The sequence below is a fragment of the Mya arenaria genome, chromosome 6, assembly GCF_026914265.1.
Source record: "Mya arenaria isolate MELC-2E11 chromosome 6, ASM2691426v1".
In the NCBI taxonomy this organism is placed as follows: Eukaryota; Metazoa; Mollusca; class Bivalvia; order Myida; family Myidae; genus Mya; species Mya arenaria.
In genome coordinates this window covers 23900800-23924585 of record NC_069127.1, presented here as the reverse complement: position 1 = coordinate 23924585, position 23786 = coordinate 23900800, and the positions used below count along the sequence as shown (strand labels likewise).

At 35.4% G+C, this 23786-nt stretch overlaps 1 protein-coding gene across 1 annotated transcript; it reads left to right on the top strand.

Moving 5' to 3' along the window:
- The first annotated feature begins 559 nt into the window (after positions 1–559).
- LOC128239307 (uncharacterized) lies at positions 560–22343 on the top strand. The gene is made up of 10 exons (XM_052955899.1): positions 560–566; positions 5826–5870; positions 6543–6833; positions 7094–7660; positions 10530–10631; positions 10964–11202; positions 11941–12008; positions 12480–12551; positions 18431–18641; positions 18934–22343. The coding sequence occupies exons 2-10, from the start codon at positions 5834–5836 to the stop codon at positions 19783–19785; spliced, it is 2439 nt and encodes an 812-aa protein (XP_052811859.1). The 5' UTR covers positions 560–566; positions 5826–5833; the 3' UTR covers positions 19786–22343.
- The last annotated feature ends 1443 nt before the right edge of the window (positions 22344–23786 follow it).

Below are 23786 nucleotides of genomic sequence, written 5' to 3'. Positions count from 1 at the left end.
TTTAATAGTCATTTCGTACCCGATCTAAAGTAATTTACATTATTTTTTCATATGAAATACAATAATGAAGTGAATTAAGACTTAATAAGTTAACACATCTATAGTTTTATTTATAATATTTATAATAAACCAGAAGGTCGTATACCCATAAGGCATTAGGTGCACAATGGTGACAAATACAAATAAAATGTACTTGTGTGGTAACAAATAAACGTATAAATTTTATAAATCTGTTGAGAGTGACTCAGCCTATATTAATTGCATTAGCAGATTCTTTAAGGAGTTACCAATACATGCTTAAGTTTGTTGTGCATTCCTGCTAAATTATGGTCTTTTTCAATTTTCTTTGATAATTCCGACCTGACCCTTTAATTATTCATAGTAGCAATTATACCAAACAGCTATACCAAATACAAAAACAGGTGCAACATGCAACATAACTGCTAAAAAAAATACGGTGACAATGGCGAATGTAGAATAAGAAATCCTTATTCTAAAGTATTGAGTGCTACCTTAAAATTTAATCGATTAGCATTGTTTACAAAGTTTTCGCGGGAAAGATCATGGTAACTTTCCGTTGTCATTTTAGTACTGATATTGTGTTTTAGCTTTTAAAGGCAACCCGAAAATATGTTTAAATACTGTACAGTAGTAAGAATATTCTGTCTTTACGTAATATACATATATCGACTTAAAAAAACCTGATATTCTATATTCATCATTTCATGTTAAATTCCGGATAAGATACTGATTGAAAATCGTCGTGTACATTGTTCATAATAACAGTCATATAAATTAAGATCTGAAATGACAAGCTATTCCGAGAGGGTAATAGTCCTTCATCAACATATTATCCTTCGATCAACTTCTCCCAAACCACTGGGACAATTTCAACAAAACTTCACAATGTACAGTCGATTAAGGGATTCCGAATCAGTAAGGACAAATCCAGTGCTGTATAAATATTAGGATAGTCAGTTAAATGAAACAATACATGTTCATGAGCTCATATATATGGACTAGATTTTTATTACTTTCAAATAATGATGAGACTTCTGAAGTCCATATATCTTGTTGTCTAAATATACCCACTCGTCGTAGGAATTCCGAATCAATTGAAGGTGTTTAGGATCACGTGATATTATGTTAGGCTGTTTTATCCTATCACTGAATCTTCTGTTCTCTGAAGTTGGGGGTCGTTTCAAAATCAACTTGAACTGTCAAACACATGTCGATACAAACATGGAAAAGGCCAAAGATTTTTTTTCTTTAATTCTCATGCGGACTTTAAAAATTAAATTGGGTGTTTGGGTGGATTTTATTTAGAAAAAAAGGCTAGTTAGAAATAATGAACTTGCAGTCTCTCATTGACAGGCACTTATTTCTTATAAATATGAAGGTTGGTCATATTTAACTTTATTTTATATAATCATTTGTCCAAGTCAAATGAAAAAGTAAGGCTGGTGGGTTAAAGTAAGGATGTGGGGTTTCAGACAGGTGGTCAAGTGAAAATCCAAAATGATTGATTTTGCCATCAATCTTGTTAATGTATTTGAAGTAGGGCTGAATGTAACAAATATCTTTTGTAACTATATTTATTTTTTGTTAATACCTTTAACACAGACCAGTAACAAAAATAAATTGTGACAAAATATACATGGAATATATAAACCAGTGTCTACTGGCTTTGTTAATACCTTTAACACATGCAGTACCAGTCACTGACTAGAAATTAAATAAAAAGAATATGTAACAAATAAAGATAACAAACATGGTATTTATGAAATGGTGATATGATGGAATAAGATAATGATGGTTTTGAAAATAGTAGAAAATTGGCATTACTACTCACTCATTTTCTAAACTGGAGTTTTGCCCAATGAAGTTGCTATTGAAACATGTGTACAAAGTTTCATTTGAATATCTTAAACGTTATCATATCTGAAATGCCAAGGGTATCACAATTCCTCGACTGTTTTCTTAAAATTCAAAAAAGAAAAGCTAAAAGTATAAAGCTAAAAGTATGATTGTCTTATTATCTGATAAAATTTCAATACAAAGTAAATCTAACTGTTTATATTTTTGATCACAAGGTTCATTGCACTCCCAGATGTCATTTCAGCAACAGTATCTTCCAAATTCTTAACAGTTTCATCAAAGCATGATGCCATTGGCTGGATGGTGTATTGACTTTGAAGCACCACACCATCACCATGTAACTTCATTTTACTCTGGCCATTGACATGTACTTGGTACTGGATCACCACATGTTTCAGCATACACAGTTCCTCTCACCATGAAATTGGAAATAAAACACACTTTTAGTAAAACACTTCATACTGTGTCAATGAATTGTATGTAAATTTGTGTACTTGTATGTGGTGATTAAACTCATCTAAGTTTTTAAGAAATTAAGTAAAAAGAAAACACTAAATAACTTACAAGATACTCACTGATGATTTCTAACTAAAATGAGCTACAAATTTGCAACCACAAGTTCTCCCCCCTCTTAACTTCCAATTTCGAGGTTTGCCCCTGCAAACCCACAACCTCATGGCCATCAGTTGCTTCTACTATTAAGTATAAAATCTAGCAACATTTAAAATTTTATAACAAGTTTACTATAACATAAATTTATATACTGAACCAATGGCTTATTAATGTTCTGTAAACTTCAGGCCATGATTTCTATCATTTAATTTTCAGACAAGTATTTTTGGTTCAAACTTCTTAAAGCTGCACTCTCACAGATTGAACGTTTTGTCAACTTTTCTTATATCTTATTTTTTGTCTTGGAACGAGCCAATTTTTCCAAAAAACCCTGGAAGTTAGTGATATAAGACTGCTGACAAAAAATCAGATCACAGATTTTTATATTTAAGTTAAGAAATTATGTTTTACCGTAAATGACTGGGTATTAGACGCACTTTTTTCCCTCAGATTTTGATGCAAAAAAATGCCTGCGTATAATACCCAGTAACAATTTTTTGAACTTTTTTTTCTGAGGTCAATTTCGAGCCGAGAGTTTGTTTAGATTTATGTAGAAAGGGATGTTACTCGCGTCATATTGATCGAGTATATATGGGTTAAAACGGCAGTTGAAGATCGGGATACGGTATATCGTAAGACGCTTATAATTTCAACAAAAATATTTTTATTAGTTACTACCCATCCTAAACGATGTATTGCCTGTTGAAAAGGAAGTGTGATATATTAATTTGAGGATTAAACAAACAACAAGGGCAATCAAGGGATTAAGAAAACATCGACATGGCATGTTTGTAAAACGATCTGCCAATAAGCTTTCAAACTTGTACCACACTTATAGACTCTATGAAGCAATAATCGTACAGTTATACATTAATCCTGCATAGCAATGTCCATGCTCTCCACGAGATCCTCGTGGGTATAACTGTAAGTTATGTGACGTCACACAGTGTGACTCTTTGATCTGAAGCCGATAGAATGTGTTTATTCAGTTCAGTGCATGTATAAAATGGTGTTTTAATTAACTTCATGAAGGATTTACACTTATAGGCGTAATAAATAAGTTTATGACCATTGATTACTACGGATAAATTAATAAGTGGTAAAAAGCAAACATGAAGAAAAAAGGCAGGTTAAACAAACATGGAAATAAAGTGTAAAAATGATAATTTTCTATGTATTCGGAGAGCGAAAAAAATAATTAATTTATGGTGTCCGAACTCGTGAATTACGGTATTCAATATTATTTTGAATAATAAATTGAATTAAACAATAATCAAACTTACATATAAAAAAGCAAAGATGGGCACTGTCAAAATATTTTTTGCATAACATAACTTTTCATTCTCGACAGTATGGTTGTATGGTTTAAAAGATAACCATCGCCATTTTCACGAAAAAAAAATTTTTTGTCACTGTCAACAAACATGGTGGCTGAAAATGCCGGACGATTTTGACATTTTTTCTATGCGTCTTTTAACCAAAAACATAGATTAAAAGTTTTTTTCTCGGATTTTTCACAGATTTTTTTCCCTGCGTCTAATACCCCCTATCGTCTTATACCCAGTCATTTACGGTATGCATTTTTCTTAAACCGTTAACCGTATTAAGTAAGGGTTTAAGCCATAAAACATAAATTTTCGAACGGAAATATAATAGTCTACAATCTGATTTTTTGTCAGCAGTCTTATATCATTGGTTCGCAGATATTTATGCAAAAATTTGCTCTTTCTGAGATAAACACAATAAAAGTTGTAAAAATGGTGTACATGTGAGAGTGCAGCTTTAAACCATTCACTATGAATTTTACTTGCAACTAAAAAGTGATTTTATGTAGAAAGTTGAGTTTTCAACAAATATTTTTACACAAGTATGCAGAATTGTTTACCAGAACGTTATTTACTGTACAATATACAATGCACTAGACTTTGAGACAGCCCCCAACATGTGACCCGGAATTCCCGCAATAACCCACTTTCATTTTCAATGTAAAATCAATATTCATTCTCAATATATTTTTGTGGGGTGCTAGCATCTGTTAAAGTAAATATCCATCTTATGTTAAAACCCAAAATAACAAGTATTTACCACTTATTTACCTATTTATTTGATGTTATTTCATCCAAAGGGCATTTCCATTACCGGTGCGTCGGTAAAATTGTTCCATGCGCGATATTTGTAAACATGTACACAAAGGTAGTTTTGATGTGTACACGTTCTAAAATTGTTGTAAGCAATAACAAAGCGTCAAACACAATATATATGTAAGAAAAATCTTCATATGCAGGTCATTCTCAGATATTTTCATGTAAATTTAAACGACTGATTCGGAACTACCCCTGATTCGGAATCCCTTATTAAACTGTACCTTGCGATGTCGTCTTCCAGATGTTTACAATAAAAGTTGTTTCATGGAGAACTTTGGTTGCCTTGGCAACCCAAAGAAAATCACTTTGGAAATGATATTCTCAGAAACTTCTGGCCTCATTCATTATAAGTTGAAATGGAAATCTTTGTCTATCTTCTCTGAAAACGCTAGCCTGATTTTAAAATAAGTTCACAGAAATTTTCCATAGGCATAGGTGACCTGTTATATCAATTCATTTATTCATGTTTTATATTGCCAGTGTTGTTAAGCAAACTCAGTCCATCTGGAACTGCATATGGTGGTGTGTATTTGGGAGGTATTTTCTATTGCCATCATCAAGTTACATGTACAGGGCTTTTTCTGCCCATTTTGCGAAAAAGAACCCAGACATTTTGGGAAATTTTGCGTCGTGAAAATGCTGTCTAGTCTTCTGCGAATTAGGAAATGATTTAATATTAGTTTATCTTCCCTTTAAAAGACCCAAAAAAATAATCCTTGGAGTGTAAATATCTATTGCAATAAATCATGACAGATAATATTTCATACTGATCTCTGAATGTGATGAAAATCAATGATTTCCCAGTTCAATTATCAAAAAAACTTTAAATCACATAGAAAAAGCCCTGATGTATTATTAACCCTTAATGAAATATGAACTGATTTTGATAGAACTGAAAGCTTTTTATCCAAACTTTTATGGCAGTGTCAATAGCAAGTTCAAACAACAGAATTAACACTATTCATTTCATAGTTTTGTCACATGAAATGTCATATTCAACCAAACATGTGTCTGCTCTTTGAAGTGAGCATTTTGATGTGTACATGTGGGCAAGAACTAGCTGTTGATTAGCTCAGTCAGTAGAAGACTGTGCTTATGTTTTGGCACTCCATGTGTCAGAGTTTTTTATGACCGGCATTTTTACTTTTGCATACATGTACTTGTTTAAGGTGTATTTTTCATTTGTTTCAGTTGCAACAATGATCAACATATTTGGAAAGCTGTACACATTTCTGCGTAGGTATATGTTTACATCTTGGAAAAAGGGCAAGGCAAAACTATGACAAAAATCCTTAAAGAGACTGGGGCGGTCTCCTAGGAGAGAGTCTTTTGCAGAAGGCTTTATCTTCGGATGTTCACCAACTGTGAAAGTTCTCTATGTCAAAAGTGTTTTATTAATGCCAAGAAAGACTCTTTGGAGGGAATATCTTTTGGCAGATAGTTTGTCTCTTTGGAGTGTATCTTCAGCAGAAAGTGTATCTTTTAAAAGTAGTAGATAAAAATTGTCTTTTCTTTTAGATGGAGTGTATCTTTTAACAATAGTGTATAAAATTGTGTAATCTTTTAGATGAATTGGTTGTTTTAGGAGATAGTGCTCTATTTTTGATAGTTCCTTTTTTAAAAAGTTTCTCTTTGAGCAAAGTGTTCATTAATGTATAAAACAGTAAATGCCCAAACTTTTTATGCCATAGTACATGTACATGTGAATCACTTTGATTTAAGGTAATGTAACTTGTACGACAAGAAATCTGTTTTCATTGGACCAAAGAAAAAGGAATTTGCGAAAAACTGTCATGATTGAATCAAGTCAATACAAATTGGCTGAGGATGTAAGGTATTATACTAATAGTATGTGTGTAAGATATTTTAACTTATCTTTTCTACATTAATAATTGTATCTTTTAAAAGGTCGACCACCTAGTCCAACAGGGGAGTCTTCTGCGGAGGGTCTGAACTATGGCGACGGTAACCCTGACAGTGGTACCCCTGACAACCATGAATCACAAGGTGCTTCAAACCATGGGGATGCAAGTAACAAGATGGAAAAGGAATCTCAGGTGTTGCCTAGCTCACCCGGGTCAGATGTTGATAGAGGCCACATAGGGTCTGGGACAGATCTCGGCCTGAAGTCCACTAAACCTGTGTTGGAGAAGGTGATGAATGATTCCACAGCCAGCGGGGACTGGGAACATATTCAAGGTACACATTGTTTACACTCATTTGTTAAGGTATTTGGCATAATCTAATAGCACAGTGATAAACTGTTACAGGTAAACATTGATAAATTTATTTTGAATGACTAGTCACTCAGCCGTTAAAATCAGCACAAGCAAGTAAGCCCATTACTAGTAAAATTAAAGACCCAAGCACTAGTGTAATACCTTGTTCATCCAAAAGTCTTATTTGTTTTGAATGACCAGTCACTAAATATCTGCTTGAACATGACAATGTTCTTTCAGATTCAAATGTGGCCATAATTAACCCTAATACTGAAGTTGACCACAACGATCAGAACATAATTATCCATTCAACAGATGTGAATGATGCCAACAAAAACAACAGTGCAGTTGATATGGACTCAGCAACAGTAACACCTAGAGATGAACCGTCCGCTGAAGAGCCACAAATACAATTATCAAATGAGCCTGACAAACTATCTTCTAATGAGCCTAAAGAATCATTTTCCAATGAGTCTGTAAAACCATCTTCCAATGAGTCTGAGAAATTTTCTTCAAATAAGCCTGAAAACCCATCTGAAGGGCTTAAAAACATTTCAAATGACTCAGAAATGTCATCAGTCAAAGATGGACAGAAGTTAGCTGCAGAAAAAGATGGTGGAGAGAAGTCAGCTGCAGAAAAAGATGGTGGAGAGAAGTCAGCTGCAGAAAGAGATGGTGAAGAGAAGTCAGCTGCAGAAAGAGATGCTGAGGAGAAGTCAGCTCAAGCTCAGTCTGGTGGTGATACTGAAGCAAAGAAGAAATCTCCAGATGGACACAGGAATAAGGAGCATGATCAAGATAAAAAAGGTGAATATGTGAATTAATGTGAAGTTAGAATTGATTGTTCTTCCATAAGAAGTTTTAATTTGGCATTAATTGTTCTTCTGTAGGAAGTTGGAATTAATTGTTCTTCTGTAGGAAGTTTTCATTAATTAATCTTCTGTAGGAAGTTGGCATTCATAAATCTTCTGTAAAAAATTGACATTAATTGATCTTCTGTAAGAATTTAGCATTAATTGTTCTGTAGGAAGTTGGCATTAATTGTTCTTCTGTAAGAAGTTGGCATTAATTGTTCATCTATAGAAAGTTGGCATTAATTGTTCTTCTGTAGGAAGTTGGCATTAACTGTTCTTCTGTAAGAAGTTGGCATTCATTGTTCTTCTATAGGAAGTTGGCATTAACTGTTCTTTTGTAAGAAGTTGGCATTCAATGTTTTTTGTAGGAAGTTGGCATGAATTGTTCTTCTGTAAGAAGTAGGCATTAAATGGTTTTTGTAGGAAGTTGGCATTAATTGTTCTTCTGTAGGAAGTAGGCATTTTTAACCAGGTTTTCAACGAAAACCGGGTTATTAGAATGAGGTTGTCATTGGGCGGACTGGGCGTCAAACATTGGTTTCTGTTCAATAACTTTAGTTAGCATTGATAGATATTGATGAAACTTGGTGTGTAGGTAGCTTATGGGAAGAGCTAGCTTGGGATTGCTTTTGAGGGGGGTGGGGCTAAGGTCAAGGTCACTGTTACTAAAAATAGAAAAATGGTTTCAGCCCAATAACTTTAGTTAGCATTGATAGATATTGACGAAACTTGGTGTGTAAGTTGCTTATGTGAAGAGCTAGCTTGGGATTGCTTTTAAGTGGGGAGGGGCTAAGGTCGAGGTCACTATTACTTAAAATAGAAAAATGGTCAAGGTCACTGTTACTTAAAATAGAAAAATGGTTTCTGCCCAATAACTTTAGTTAGCATTGACAGATATTGATGAAACTTTGTGTGTAGGTAGCTTATGTGAAGAGCTAGCTTGGGATTGCTTTTGAGGGGGGTGGGGCTAAGGTCAAGGTCGCCTGTTACTAAAAATAGAAAAATGGTTTCTGCCCAATAACTTTAGTTAGGATTGATAGATATTGACAAAAGTTGGTTTGTAGGTAGCTTATGTGAAGAGCTAGCTTGGGATTGCTATTGATGGGGGAGGGGCTACGGTCAAGGTCACTGTTACTAAAAATAGAAAAATGGTTTCTGCCCAATAACTTTAGTTAGCATTGACCGATATTGATGAAACTTGGTGTGTAAGTTGCTTATGTGAAGAGCTAGCTTGGGATTGCTTTTGAGTGGGGAGGGGCTAAGGTTAAGGTCACTATTATTTAAAATAGAAAAAATGGTCAAGGTCACTGTTACTTAAAATAGAAAAATGGTTTCTGCCCAATAACTTTAGTTAGCATTGACCGATATTGATGAAACTTGTTGTGTAGGTAGCTTATGTACAGAGCTAGCTTAGGATTGCTTCTGAGGGGGGGGGGGGGCTAAGGTCAAGGTCGCCTGTTACTAAAAATAGAAAAATGGTTTCTGCCCAATAACATAAGTTAGCATTGATAGATATTGATGAAACTTAGTGTGTAGGTAGCTTATGTGAAGAGCTAGCTTGGAATTGCTTTTGAGTGGGGAGGGGCTAAGGTCAAGGTCACTATTACTAAAAATAGGAATATGGTTTCCGCCCAATAACTTTAGTTAGGATTGACAGATATTGATGAAACTTGGTGTGTAGGTAGCATGTGAAGAGCTAGCTTGGGATTGCTTTTGAGGGGGGGAGGGGCTACGGTCAATGTCACTGTTACTTGAAATAGAAAAATGTTTTTTGCCCAATAACTTTAGTTAGGATTGATAGATATTGACGAAATTTTGTGTGTAGGTACTAGTAGCTTATGTGAAGAGCAAGCTTGGAATTTCTTTTGAGGGGGTGGGGTCAAGGTCACTGTTACTGCAAATAGAAAAATGGTTTCTGCCCAATAACTTTAGTAAGCATTGATAGATATTGATGAAACTTAGAGCGAAGGTAGCTTATGTGAAGAGCTAGCTTGGGAGGTGGGTTCAAGGTCACTGTTCCTAAACATAGAAAAATGTTTTTCTGCCCAACAACTTAGTTAGAATTGATGGATGGGGATGAATCTTAGTGTGAATATAGCTTATATGAAGCTGCAGATTGAACTTGCTCATACAACAAATTAATTGGCTATAATTTCTGATTGCCCATAACAAAAACCTGGTTTCGTCGCATTGCGGCGCTTCTAGTTTTGTTTGTTAATAAGTTGGCATTTATTTACGTTGTTCTTTGAAAAGAAGTTGACATTTATGACATTTTCATTTCCGAAAAAGGCCTAAACGCATTTGTACTTGAAGAAAGCTAATAGGTAAAATTATTTGTCTTTGTACTGTTTTTGTTTAACAGATTATTTCATTTTAACGGATATCATATGTACATGAAACTCGATTGGACATCAAAACATTTTGAAAATACTTGTTTGAAGCAGATATTGAATAAGCTCACTAGAGAAATAGACATGATCATGTGAACATTACTTTTGTTATCAATAGAACCCATGCTATATTATTATGATTACTCCACAGATTATACATCAGAAAAGGGGCTAGCAAATCTTTGTGATGCATGAATATCCATATTGAGCTGTTACCTCGTGGCTATTTCTGTATAGCCTTTAGATGTGTGTGTCTCAGATGTCGTATCAAAACTTCAGGATTTCACCTGATTAATTATTCATGAGTACAAGGTGTCTGTAGTCAGAGTGGCCAGGGTATTCCATGGAGTATTACACGGAACATTATTAACAGACTGGGTACGGAGGATGTAATTTGGTATAAATGTTGATTCTTTCAAAATTTGGTTTCAGAATGGAAAGACAAGACCTGTAAATACTTCCAGAAGGGTCTGAAATGTTGGAGGAAAGACAAATGTAAATTTGCACACATCAGAGAGGGGGCTCCAAGAGCAGGTTAAAATATTAATTCTAAATGGCCGTGTCAGCAAATGTTTTAGTCTTAGGGCTTTTCCAGTAAAACTTATAACCTACTGGGGGAAGGCAATTATTTTCTTAGTATAGAGGTGGGTGTCTTTTCACTAGTTCGGACCCCAAAAGGGTTAATTTGCTTCTGTAGGGGGGTGCCAAAATTGAAAAGTGGGTTATATGTTTAAATGGAATAGCCTTTGTGAGTAATACAAAAATTTGGCTTGTTGATTTGACAACTTCTTGCTGGGACTCACTAGTAAAAACATTTTTACTCTAGTACATAATTATATTTTTGATAAGATATCATTCCTTTCTAGTCTCCTCTGATGATTCCCCTCCCCAACACCAGTCAACAGAGCCCAAACAGCAATCCACCAATGCGCCCGTTGAGGGAGATTACCCGAGCTATCTGGAGTATGTGTGCGCCATGACCCTTCACTCCAGCCAGATTAACCCCAAAGATCTGCTCTACAAGCTGGGTTACCTGAAGGGAGTTGACACCAATATTGTCGGAGATGCAGTGATTGGCCAGTACAAGCTGGCACGGAACAGGCAGGTTCGTGAATGTCAATAATGTGTCCTGCTGATTTCCAGAGCATTGGCTGTAGTTATCTGACAACACTGAATAATAGAGATTGATCCTTTTAAGTTCGAATTTATATTAATAACGAGTTGTATAATTTAAAGTCTGATATTGCATAAATTGACAATCCAATCATGATAAATAAAAATAGTATATTTCAAACCTGACTCTTCCCTCGGTTTTTGTTTGTATGTTCTTTTTTCCTGAGGTTTAAATATTTGTTACAAGCTAGGGATGCTTTTTCCTTGTTAAAACAGGTAGTGCATGGGCAGTATTTGTAGTTTTCCAGGAAAGTGAATGCAGGCAACCAAGGGGACATTCCAAAAATCTTAAGATAGAAATAATTATAATCACGTAGAATTCTCATTGTTGACAAGTTGCTCAATTTCTGATTCAATTCCGCTATAAAATTTCCAAAATTTTGGGTGCTAATGTTTGTCTCCAAAATGTTAAGTTAAAAAAAATTAGGTTCTGTTTCAATAAAGAATGGCAGTCTTAAGATTGTAAATTTTCATGTGTAACCTTGTTTATGGCATAAACTTTGTTTAAATAAAAAATAATGTAAAAACTTTTATCGTGCTCGTAACTTAACAGGTGTCCCGGAGCACTCTTCAGCAGCGTAAGGTTTATGACTAAGATACCTTGTTTAAACAGGGTCTTGGACTTTTTGATTTTTTCTTTTGAACATTTAGGATTTGTTGTATGTTTCAGCATTGGTTCTGGATAGACAAGGCACGCTACTTTGCTGGGCTGTTTTTTGACCCGATGTGGATTGATGAGTAAGATTCCCTTTATTTATTCTACAGATGGACATTATGTAAAGTTAATTTTAAAAAGTTGATATAATACAGAAAACATTATATGAAAAAAAATCAAGGTAGTGTCATTAGTGCTAGTGGTGTCTGCTATGTTGTGCGGTAGTGTCATTAGTGCTAGTGGTGTCTGCTATGTTGTGCAGAAGCTTTAGTCTAGGCCATAATCAAATCTGTTCAAGAAATTTGAATGAAACTTGATACCATGTTTTCAGAAACAATACACACATGTATCCATGTAGCAAGGCCCATAACTATGACTTTAATAATTGTCTAGTTATTTCCCTTATTTCACTAGATCATATACTATATTACTACAAACTAGTGTTGGTATGTGATATAAGTAAGTATTTCATTAAGGTTAGTGTAAAAAAATGCTTTACTTCATTAATTTACAGGTCTTAAAAAATAAAATATTTTGTATTGCTTTTTTTTAAGAAATCTGCCTAAGAAAAACCAGAAACAAAGAGGCCAGAGGCAGAAGAAGACCAAGGAGAATAAAAATGATAGGTACAAAACTATTTTGGCATAAAGATTTTGTTGAGGTGTATTTTCTTAGTTTGTTTTTCTTAACTATTATTTTAAGCTGAAAAATTTGCTTAAGATTTGATACCTGTGTACAGTATTACTGGTAAACCATTTTCAGAAGTTGGGGAAAGCGCCCCTAGCCAAGACCTATTAAGTGGGGCAGATTACATGTTTACTACAAGCTAAAATAATTCCAATAATAAAATGAGAACTAGCCCAGTCGTCAACTAAAGTTCAAAAATCAACTCTGTCATAAAGCACAACGCAACGGCCTAAATGACAATGAACTACCTATCATACTGTGTATAGGTTGCTAACATAGATAGGAAGCGTGCAAAAATACCTGAAAATTGGGTATGAAAAATGTCAAAATCAGAAGCCATCATGATGATGTGACAAATTTTATTCAATCATGAAAATGCCAATGGTTTTTAGCTCACCTGTCACGTAGTGACAAGGTGAGCTTTTGTGATCACTCTTCGTCCGTCCGTCCGTCCGTCCGTCCGTCCGTTCACAATTGCTTGTGAACACAACAGAGGTCACAATTTTGACCTAATCTTTATGAAACTTGGTCAGACTGATCATCTCTATAAAATCTAGGTCAAGTTCGATATTGGGTCATCTGGGGTCAACAACTAGGTCACTAGGTCAATTAGTAGAAAAACCTTGTGAACACAATAGAGGTCACAATTTTAGCCTAATCTCAATGCAACTTGGTCAGAATGGTCATCTCTATAAAATCTAGGTCAAGTTCGATATTGGGTCATCCGCGGTCAATAATTAGGTCACTAGGTCAATTAGTAGAAAAACCTTGTGAACACAATAGAGGTCACAATTTTAGCCTAATCTCAATGCAACTTGGTCAGAATGATCATCTCTATAAAATGTAGGTCAAGTTCGATATTGGGTCATCCGCGGTCAACAACTAGGTCACTAGGTCAATTAGTAGAAAAACCTTGTGAACACAATAGAGGTCACAATTTTAGCCTAATCTCAATGCAACTTGGTCAGAATAATCATCTCTATAAAATCTAGGTCAAGTTCGATATTGGGTCATCCGCAGTCAATAACTAGGTCACTAGGTCAATTATTAGAAAAACCTTGTGAACACAACAGAGGTCACAATTTTGACCTAATCTTTATGAAACTTGGTCAGACTGATCATCTCTATGAAATCTAGGTCAAGTTCGATATTGGGTCATCTGGGGTCAAAAACTAGGTCACTAGGTCAATTAGTAGAAAAACCTTGTGAACACATTAGAGGTCACAATTTTAGCCTAATCTCAATGCAACTTGGTCAGAATGATCATCTCTATAAAATCTAGGTCAAGTTCGATATTGGGTCATCCGCGGTCAATAACTAGGTCACTAGGTCAATTAGTAGAAAAACCTTGTGAACACAATAGAGGTCACAATTTTAGCCTAATCTCAATGCAAATTGGTCAGAATGATCATCGCTGTAAAATGTAGGTCAAGTTTGATATTGGGTCATTCACGGTCAATAACTAGGTCACTAGGTCAATTAGTACAAAAACCTTGTGAACACAATAGAGGTCACAATTTTAGCCTAATCTCAATGCAACTTGGTCAGAATGATCATCTCTATAAAATCTAGGTCAAGTTCGATATTGGGTCATCCGCGGTCAATAACTAGGTCACTAGGTCAATTAGTAAAAAAACCTTGTGAACACAATAGAGGTCACAATTTTAGGCTAATCTTAATGCAACTTGGTCAGAATGATCATCTCTATAAAATCTGGGTCAAGTTCGATATTGGGTCATACGCAGTCAATAACTAGGTCACTAGGTCAATTATTAGAAAAACCTTGTGAACAAAATAGAGGTCACAATTTTAGCCTTATCTTAATGAAACTTGTTCAGAATGATCATCTTAACATAAGCTAGGTTAAGTTCCATATTGGGTCAACCCAGGTCAAAAACTAGGTCACTAGGTCAATTAGTAGAAAAACCTTGTGAACACAATAGAGGTCACAACTTAAGCCTAATCTAAATGTAACTTGGTCAGAATGATCATCTCTATAAAATGTAGGTCAAGTTCGATATTGGGTCATCCGCGGTCAACAACTAGGTCACTAGGTCAATTAGTACAAAAACCTTGTGAACACAATAGAGGTCACAATTTTAGCCTAATCTCAATGCAAGTTGGTCAGAATAATCATCTCTATAAAATCTAGGTCAAGTTCGATATTGGGTCATCTGCAGTCAATAACTAGGTCACTAGGTCAATTATTAGAAAAACCTTGTGAACACAACAGAGGTCACAATTTTGACTTAATCTTTATGAAACTTGGTCAGACTGATCATCTCTATGAAATCTAGGTCAAGTTCGATATTGGGTCATCTGGGGTCAAAAACTAGGTCAGTAGGTCAATTAGTAGAAATACCTTGTGAACACATTAGAGGTCACAATTTTAGCCTAATCTCAATGCAACTTGGTCAGAATGATCATCTCTATAAAATTTAGGTCAAGTTCGATATTGGGTCATCCGCGGTCAATAACTAGGTCACTAGGTCAATTAGTAGAAAAACCTTGTGAACACAATAGAGGTCACATTTTTAGCCTAATCTCAATGCAACTTGGTCAGAATGATCATCGCTATAAAATGTAGGTCAAGTTTGATATTGGGTCATTCACGGTCAATAACTAGGTCACTAGGTCAATTAGTACAAATACCTTGTGAACACAATAGAGGTCACAATATTAGCCTAATCTCAATGCAACTTGGTCAGAATTATCATCTCTATAAAATCTAGGTCAAGTTCGATATTGGGTCATCTGGGGTCAAAAACTAGGTCAGTAGGTCAATTAGTAGAAATACCTTGTGAACACATTAGAGGTCACAATTTTAGCCTAATCTCAATGCAACTTGGTCAGAATGATCATCTCTATAAAATTTAGGTCAAGTTCGATATTGGGTCATCCGCGGTCAATAACTAGGTCACTAGGTCAATTAGTAGAAAAACCTTGTGAACACAATAGAGGTCACATTTTTAGCCTAATCTCAATGCAACTTGGTCAGAATGATCATCGCTATAAAATGTAGGTCAAGTTTGATATTGGGTCATTCACGGTCAATAACTAGGTCAATTAGTACAAATACCTTGTGAACACAATAGAGGTCACAATATTAGCCTAATCTCAATGCAACTTGGTCAGAATTATCATCTCTATAAAATCTAGGTCAAGTTCGATATTGGGTCATCTGCGGTCAATAACTAGGTCACTAGGTCAATTAGTACAAAAACCTTGTGAACACAATAGAGGTCACAATTTTAGGCTTATCTTAATGCAACTTGGTCAGAATGATCATCTCTATAAAATCTGGGTCAAGTTCGATATTGGGTCATACGCAGTCAATAACTAGGTCACTAGGTCAATTATTAGAAAAACCTTGTGAACAAAATAGAGGTCACAATTTTAGCCTTATCTTAATGAAACTTGGTCAGAATGATCATCTTAACATAAGCTAGGTCAAGTTCCATATTGGGTCAACCCAGGTCAAAAACTAGGTCACTAGGTCAATTAGTAGAAAAACCTTGTGAACACAATAGAGGTCACAATTTTAGGCTTAACTCAATTCAACTTGGTCAGAATGATCATCTCTAGAAAAATATAGGTCAAGTTCGATATTGGGTCATTCGCGGTCAATAACTAGGTCACTAGGTCAATTAGTATAAAAACCTTGTGAACACAATAGAGGTCACAACTTAAGCCTAATCTAAATGTAACTTGGTCAGAATGATCATCTCTATAAAATCTAGGTCAAGTTCGATATTGGGTCGTTTACCGTCAATAACTAGGTCAATAGGTCAATTAGTAGAAAAACCTTGTGAACACAATAGAGGTCACAATTTTAGCCTAATGTTAATGCAACTTGGTCAGAATGATCATCTCTAGAAAAATATAGGTCAAGTTCGATATTGAGTCATTCGCGGTCAATAACTAGGTCACTAGGTCAATTAGTATAAAAACCTTGTGAACACAATAGAGGTCACAACTTAAGCCTAATCTAAATGTAACTTTGTCAGAATGATCATCTCTATAAAATCTAGGTCAAGTTCGATATTGGGTCGTTTACCGTCAATAACTAGGTCAATAGGTCAATTAGTAGAAAAATCTTGTGAACACAATAGAGGTCACAATTTTAGCCTAATGTTAATGCAACTTGGTCAGAATGATCATCTCTATAAAATCTGGGTCATGTTCGATATTGGGTCATCCGCAGTCAATAACTAGGTCACTAGGTCAGATATTAAAAAAAACTTATGAACACAATAGAGGTCACAATTTTAGCCTAATCTTTATGAAACTTGGTCAGACTGATCATCTTTATAAAATCTAGGTCAAGTTCCACATTGGGTCATCCGCGGTCAATAACTAGGTCACTAGGTCAGATAGTAAAAAAAACCTTGTGAACACAATAGAGGTCACAATTTTAGCCTAATCTTAATGAAACTTGGTCAGAATGATCATCTTAACATAAGCTAGGACAAGTTCCATATTGGGTCAACCCAGGTCAAAAACTAGGTCACTAGGTAAATTAGTAGAAAAACCTTGTGAACACAATAGAGGTCACAATTTTAGGCTTATCTCAATTCAACTTGGTCAGAATGATCATCTCTAGAACAATATAGGTCAAGTTCGATATTGGGTCATTCGCGGTCAATAACTAGGTCACTAGGTCAATTAGTAGAAAAACCTTGTGAACACAACAGAGGTCACAACTTAAGCCTAATCTTAATGTTACTTGGTCAGAATGATCATCTCTATAAAATCTAGGTCAAGTTCGATATTGGGTCAATTACCGTCAATAACTAGGTCACTAGGTCAATTAGTAGAAAAACCTTGTGAACACAATAGAGGTCACAATTTTAGCCTAATGTTAATGCAACTTGGTCAGAATGATCATCTCTATAAAATCTGGGTCATGTTCGATATTGGGTCATCCGCGGTCAATAACTAGGTCACTAGGTCAGATATTAGAAAAACCTTATGAACACAATAGAGGTCACAATTTTAGCCTAATCTTAATGCAACTTGGTCAGAATGATCATTTCTATAACATCTAGGTCAAGTTCGACATTGGTCCATCCGCGGTGATTAACTAGGTCACTAGGTCAATTAGTAAAAAAACCTTGTGAACACAATAGAGATCACAATTTTAGCCTAATCTTAATGAAACTTGGACAGAATGATCATCTTAACATATGCTAGGTCAGGTTCGATATTGGGTCAACCCGGGTCAAAAACTAGGTCACTAGGTCAATTAGTAGGGGCCATACTTTTCATTGGATCTTTATGATAATAGGTCAGAATGTTCACTTTATTTAGCAAAGCTACAGGTGAGCGATACAGGGCCATCATGGCCCTCTTGTTAAAAAGAACAGCACATGTACATAAACTAAAGTAACTATCCCAATGTTGTGAATAGTGAAAGCAACAGATGTTGTACTACAACTAGGACTGGGCATATTTTTGGTATTGAATTCAGGGGTTAAAAAAGTCTGTTCTATACACAGTATAATAGGGTTTATAAATACAACATACTCAAATGCAAACACCACAGACCACACATTCATTAGAATAGCTATACTGATAACTTGTTAACGCCATAACAAGGCATTATGTTAAAACTGTCCAGGCCCACCTTACAGGAATAAGGTGGACTCTGATCTTTGTCAGGACTACAGACCAGAGGAAAATCCCAACAGAAAAGAAAGTTGCACTGTTGGAAGAGATGAGAGGTGACCACACCCCTCTCCTAAGGTAGCCCCTTTAATCTCTTATCGATTCATTATTTTATTTTCTTGTACATGTTTGTTCCTACTTAAAATTACAGGTATGAGGTTGGTGGTGGTTTGTGTCAGGACTTCCGGCTGAAAGAGAATCCCAACATAGAGAAGATAGTGACAACCGCCGGAGGAGACGGTGCTGAGAAGGCTCCTCCACTTCCCAGCCCCATTGGACAGAGCAAGGGGGCAGGGGAACCCATACCAAGCGTAGGGGCCTCCCAGCCTGTTGCAGATAGCCTGGATACATTTACTGAACAGGTAGGATCCTATTTCTAGTACATGTTACAGGGCATTCATTTTTAACATGCAAGTATGAGTTGTCATTAAGAAGTACACACAATATTTGTGTCGTAGTTGTATTGACAATTTTTTGTATTGCCACTATTATGGATGAGCTTATTTAAAAAAAAATGGAATACTGCAAGGATGGTTCTTGCAATCTCCTTTTATATTTAGATAAATGTATGTGTTAAGTGTTCCTGCCTGCACAATGAATAAGAGATGGTTAAGACAATTTTCTAACCAATACATAAATGCTCTATGGTTGCAGGTGATCCAGCAGGCCATGCAGATGGCAATAAGTGAAGGTCTATCTGAGTCACTCATTATGGAGGTGATAGACGATGTCACGGCACAAACTAATTCCACAGCAACCCCACTTAAGCCCCGCTTTCAGCCCACCAAAGTTGACCTATCCCGCACTCCGAGATCCCGCCCGGACCAGCTGGCCATTGGCTTCAACTACCACAGTGATGTTGTAGTGAAAGAGTCACCACGCACAGTAGGAGGGCAGATAATTGTGCTAGATAATCTTCGCCAACCACGTGAACAACAGGAACAGCTTGCCATAGGCTTTAGCTTCCATGCTGACCAGTTGGTGAAGGATTCGCCCAGGACAGAAAAGGGGGAGGTGCTTATTCCCGGTGTGGTGACCACCCCACGCAGAAAAACACGTGACCAGCTTGCCGTCGGCTTTGGCTATCATTCTAATCTCATTGCCAAGGACACTGATGTTGTTGAGGCAGATAAAGAGAATAATGGTATTGAAAATAATATGTCAGCGTCAAAGAATAAGGCCTTCGAAAAGCAAGCCGGTAAAAGTGATGAAAGTGACATGGTCATGAAAGAGCATAACCAAAGTTGTATAGAGGAACAGAAAGTGAAAAGCAAGAAGTTGTTCCAAGACACCTTTGCTATTGGGTTCAGTCACGGTTCGTCACAAATACTGAAGCAATCACTTGATGGGAACATTGACTCTGAGTTTGTAACTGGCTTAATTGAAGACGCTGTTAAGGACGAAGGCAGAAATATGTCCGAAATGGCCACCGAAGAGACAGTGCCCATAGAAACTGATGGTAGCGCTATAGTCCCCACCGGTCTGCCAGCTGGCAGTGTGTGGTGAATGTTGACAATGAAATATGGACGTGAATTTTTTTTTTTTTTCTTTACTTTTGTTTCAACTGTTTGTTTTTGAAGATACGAAGACTTGTTTTTTATGTTAATTTATGTATTATATCTTATATTTATTTAGGGAATTGAAATACAATCGATCCCTCTGTACTCAAGCAGAGTACATTACCGTAAATGCCACATGTGTTCTCCTGTACATATCACATTGTTGTCACTTTTTGTATAAATTACAGTGCATTTATAGGCAGAAACCATTACAGTGCATTTATAGGCATAAATCATAACAGTGCATTGTGGGATTGTGTTTTAAACTGGTTTACTTTACAGTTTTCAAACGGTATGAAGTGTATATCAGGGATTTTGTTAAATTTGTGTTTTCCAGTCTAATATATTCATTGATGTGCCATGTATTTCTCTAAAGGTGAAGTTTACTCTTACTTAATGATGAATGTTTCTGAAGAATCTTTTATCTAATATCACATAACATTTTTTTTTCATCTTATTGCCAAAAAAATCTGATGCAGGCTGAAATTAAAAAGAATATAAATATCTAGCCAGAAGATATTATTTATGTTGAAAGTTCTAGGACGTTGTGACAGTGGTCAACAGTGGTCGAAATAATTCCAAGCCCTGCATTTTTTAAATGCCAACTAGGCTTGTCCATATTCGGAAGTTTATATAGCAGGGATTGTAACAATTTTGATGCCAAGTACAAGTGTATGAATTTAGGCTTGTCCATCCAAATGTTGAATGTCAAAAATTGGACTAAGCTGAATATGTCCTCGCATCCAGTGATGCTTGCTCTTCTCCGTATTTTATGTCAAGTGAAACTTGATGCTGTGTCATCAATGTTGAATCATGTGCTATTGTTGCGATGATTGTTTAGAAGTGTTTAGAAGTTAGACTGATTTCATGTTTTATTTGTGTTTTCCCTTGTGCTTGTCCATGTGAATTTCAACTTTATCTCCATTTTTTTTACAGCGTTATTCAATCTTGCATCTTTTCCATACCATCATTGAAATAATAATCATTGTTACTAGTCAAAGAAATTGCATATTGAAGATATATTTACACTAGATGACATGCTTCTAAGATCTTATTAAATCAAATTTTGCTTAGGCCCAAAAAAATATGTTTGGTTTCGGTTAGCTTACCGTACCTACGAAATAGGCGCTGACCTTACTGTTTTTATAGTCAGTTGGTAAATTAAAAGAAAAGAAGTGTGTTTTAATATGTAGTTTAAAACCTTTTAAGTTTTTTACAGAAGATTACTTTAACACCATTATTCAATGATGACAATAACGTTCCAACAAAAAACCTTATAAAAAAAGAACAAAGCTTTCATAGCTTTCCTTCCCTACCTTTTTTGTGTTTGATAAGGATGTAACCCTTACAAGACCATGGATTTTTTTCATGTAAGCTCTCTTATGTTAAATAGTTCTTAATTGATAAGTGACATTGCCCTTGTCTTACAGAAATTTTGGCCCTTAATTTGTCAAAAATTGACCAAATTTCTATATAATAACAGTGTTTATCCAATCTTAACCAATCTTGATTATAATGTTTATATCTTCGATGAGATTGATAATCAGCAACATAACTAAAGTCACTCTTGACAAAATGTGAATTCATCTAATATATTAAGTACCTTCAGCAAATGATCAGTTTGGGTCAACTTTTTTCTTTCCTGAGTAAAACTAGAATCTTTGAGCTATGTTATTATTCTTAAAGGTGCTAGACACCAGATGATACCATTACAAGAAAAAAACATAATTATCTAAAACTAACATAAAATTGATATTGTTGTGTACAAGCATTGAATCTTACTAACATATCTCATCATTTACGGCAAAAATATCTTTCACAGTTTTTGCGCATTTTTTCAATTAAAAATTTACTGGGGTTGTCTAACACATAAATTCCAGTAAGTTTAAAAAAGCGTGGGTATATGTATTTTTCGTATGCTTAATATGCACACTATAAACTGGAAAACCATTATGCACTATTTTAAATGGGTAAACTTGGCTGAGGCAGCAACGCAATACTCTTTTAATCAGGTTAAATAATGTATTATCTGCCTCAGACTAGTTTGTATTCATAATTCTAGGCTTGTTTTGAGAAAATACTGTATTTGTCAATTTTGGGACCATCGGTTGTCTAGTATCTTTAAAACTAGAATCTTTGAGCTGTGTTACGATCTGTTTAGGTAGAATATCTCTCGTATTTTGCTGATCAGTCTGATTATCCCAAGACTTGCAAAGAACTGCTTTTTTGTGTGCAAAATAAGCTTTGACCCTCAAGTTTATTGTTTTCATCATACTTTACTGAAATCAATCACAAAGTATTTAGGTATTCCAGTTATTATTATATCTCCAATGTTTGTATATAAAATGTTTTCATTTAGATATTAGCTAAGTTGCAGTTCTGGGTCTGAACAGGAATCTTGTATAATGAGAAACTTTGAAGTGTCATCTAGGGTATAATATCTATCTTTTGAAATGTTTGTTCACTGTTTTCATTCTATGCAGTGACTATTAAATCTAAAAATTATTTTGTTTGTTCTATTTTAACCTTGAAATATCACTCACTAGAATTCTGAGGATTCGTTTAAAAATAAAACAAGTTCACCAATACAGAAAGAGCCAGGAAGGTTAATCTGTCTTTAGAAAAATCCATGTTAATTTTAAATGAATAATTTCTTGGAAAAAAGGTGCTACACCGAAGCATAAATGACACTAGTGCCAGTAGATGGCCGTACAAATGGGCAATATTGTAACTATGAAGGATAAAACATGGACCTAACTAATTAACCAATTGTCTATTACATGTAAATAATATTTGGACCAGTCACCCCCTATCTTTGATAGTAGCTGAATATCCTTTAAAAAATCCTGGAAGTTGTTCAAGTATGAGATTGTCATGATGTTATACATTAAAGAAAAAAGGTATGGCCCTTTTTACTGTGACCTTCACAGTCCCAGCAAACAAAAACCTAGCCTCGGTAAGCTTTAAGGGACACTTGCCAATTCATGCCAAGTGCAGCTTTTCAGCTGATTTATTTCGATTTTGCAACAAAAGATTATTTTTGTTGCCTTATAAGTAATCTTATCAAAAGTTGATTTTTATACCCCTAAAGGTGGGCATATTAAAATTGCACCGTCTGTCTGTGCATTCGGCTCAATTTCTTGTGTCTGAACTGTAACGTTCTTGTATGGACAAATTTTGAAATAACTTGCCACATGCGTTCAACATACCAAGACTTGCAAAACCTGTTTCCCTACCTCTAAAGTCAAGGTCAAACTTCTTGTTTGTTTTATATGGAATGCTGCATATAAGGACATCAGAGTATAGGTGGTCGTGTCCGGGCAATAACTTTCTCTTGTATGGACAGATAATAAAATAATTTGACATGTGTTTGAAATACCAAGATGATGTGTCCTCTGCACCACCTGTGTCCCCACCTCTAAGGTCAGGGTCACACTTGGTGTTGATTCACAATGGAATGCTGCATATAAGGACATAGAGTATAGGTTGTCGTGTCTGGGCTGTAACTTTTTCTTGTATGAACAGATTTTAAAATAACTTGCCACATGTGTTTGACATACCAAGATGACGTGTCATGTGCAAGACCCATGTCTCTACCTCTAAGGTGAAAGATACACTTAGATAATTATTCACAATGGAACGCTGAATATGAGTGTAGGTTGTCAAGTATGGGTGGTATTTTTTATGTTCAGAGGCAATTTGAAATAACTTGACATATGTATTTGACACGTAAAGGCAAGATCAACTTTTCATGTACTGACCTTTTTCATAGGTCAATGTCACATTTGAGGGCATTCGTCACATACTGTGACAGCTCATGTTTGTTTTATATATTCCACTTGTTTACAAACATTTCTTTATCCACACATTTCATTGCTTTTTTGTTTCCTTTCTTTCAGGCCTTTGAATCACACTTGATTACCATTTCGGGGGCATTCGTCACTAACA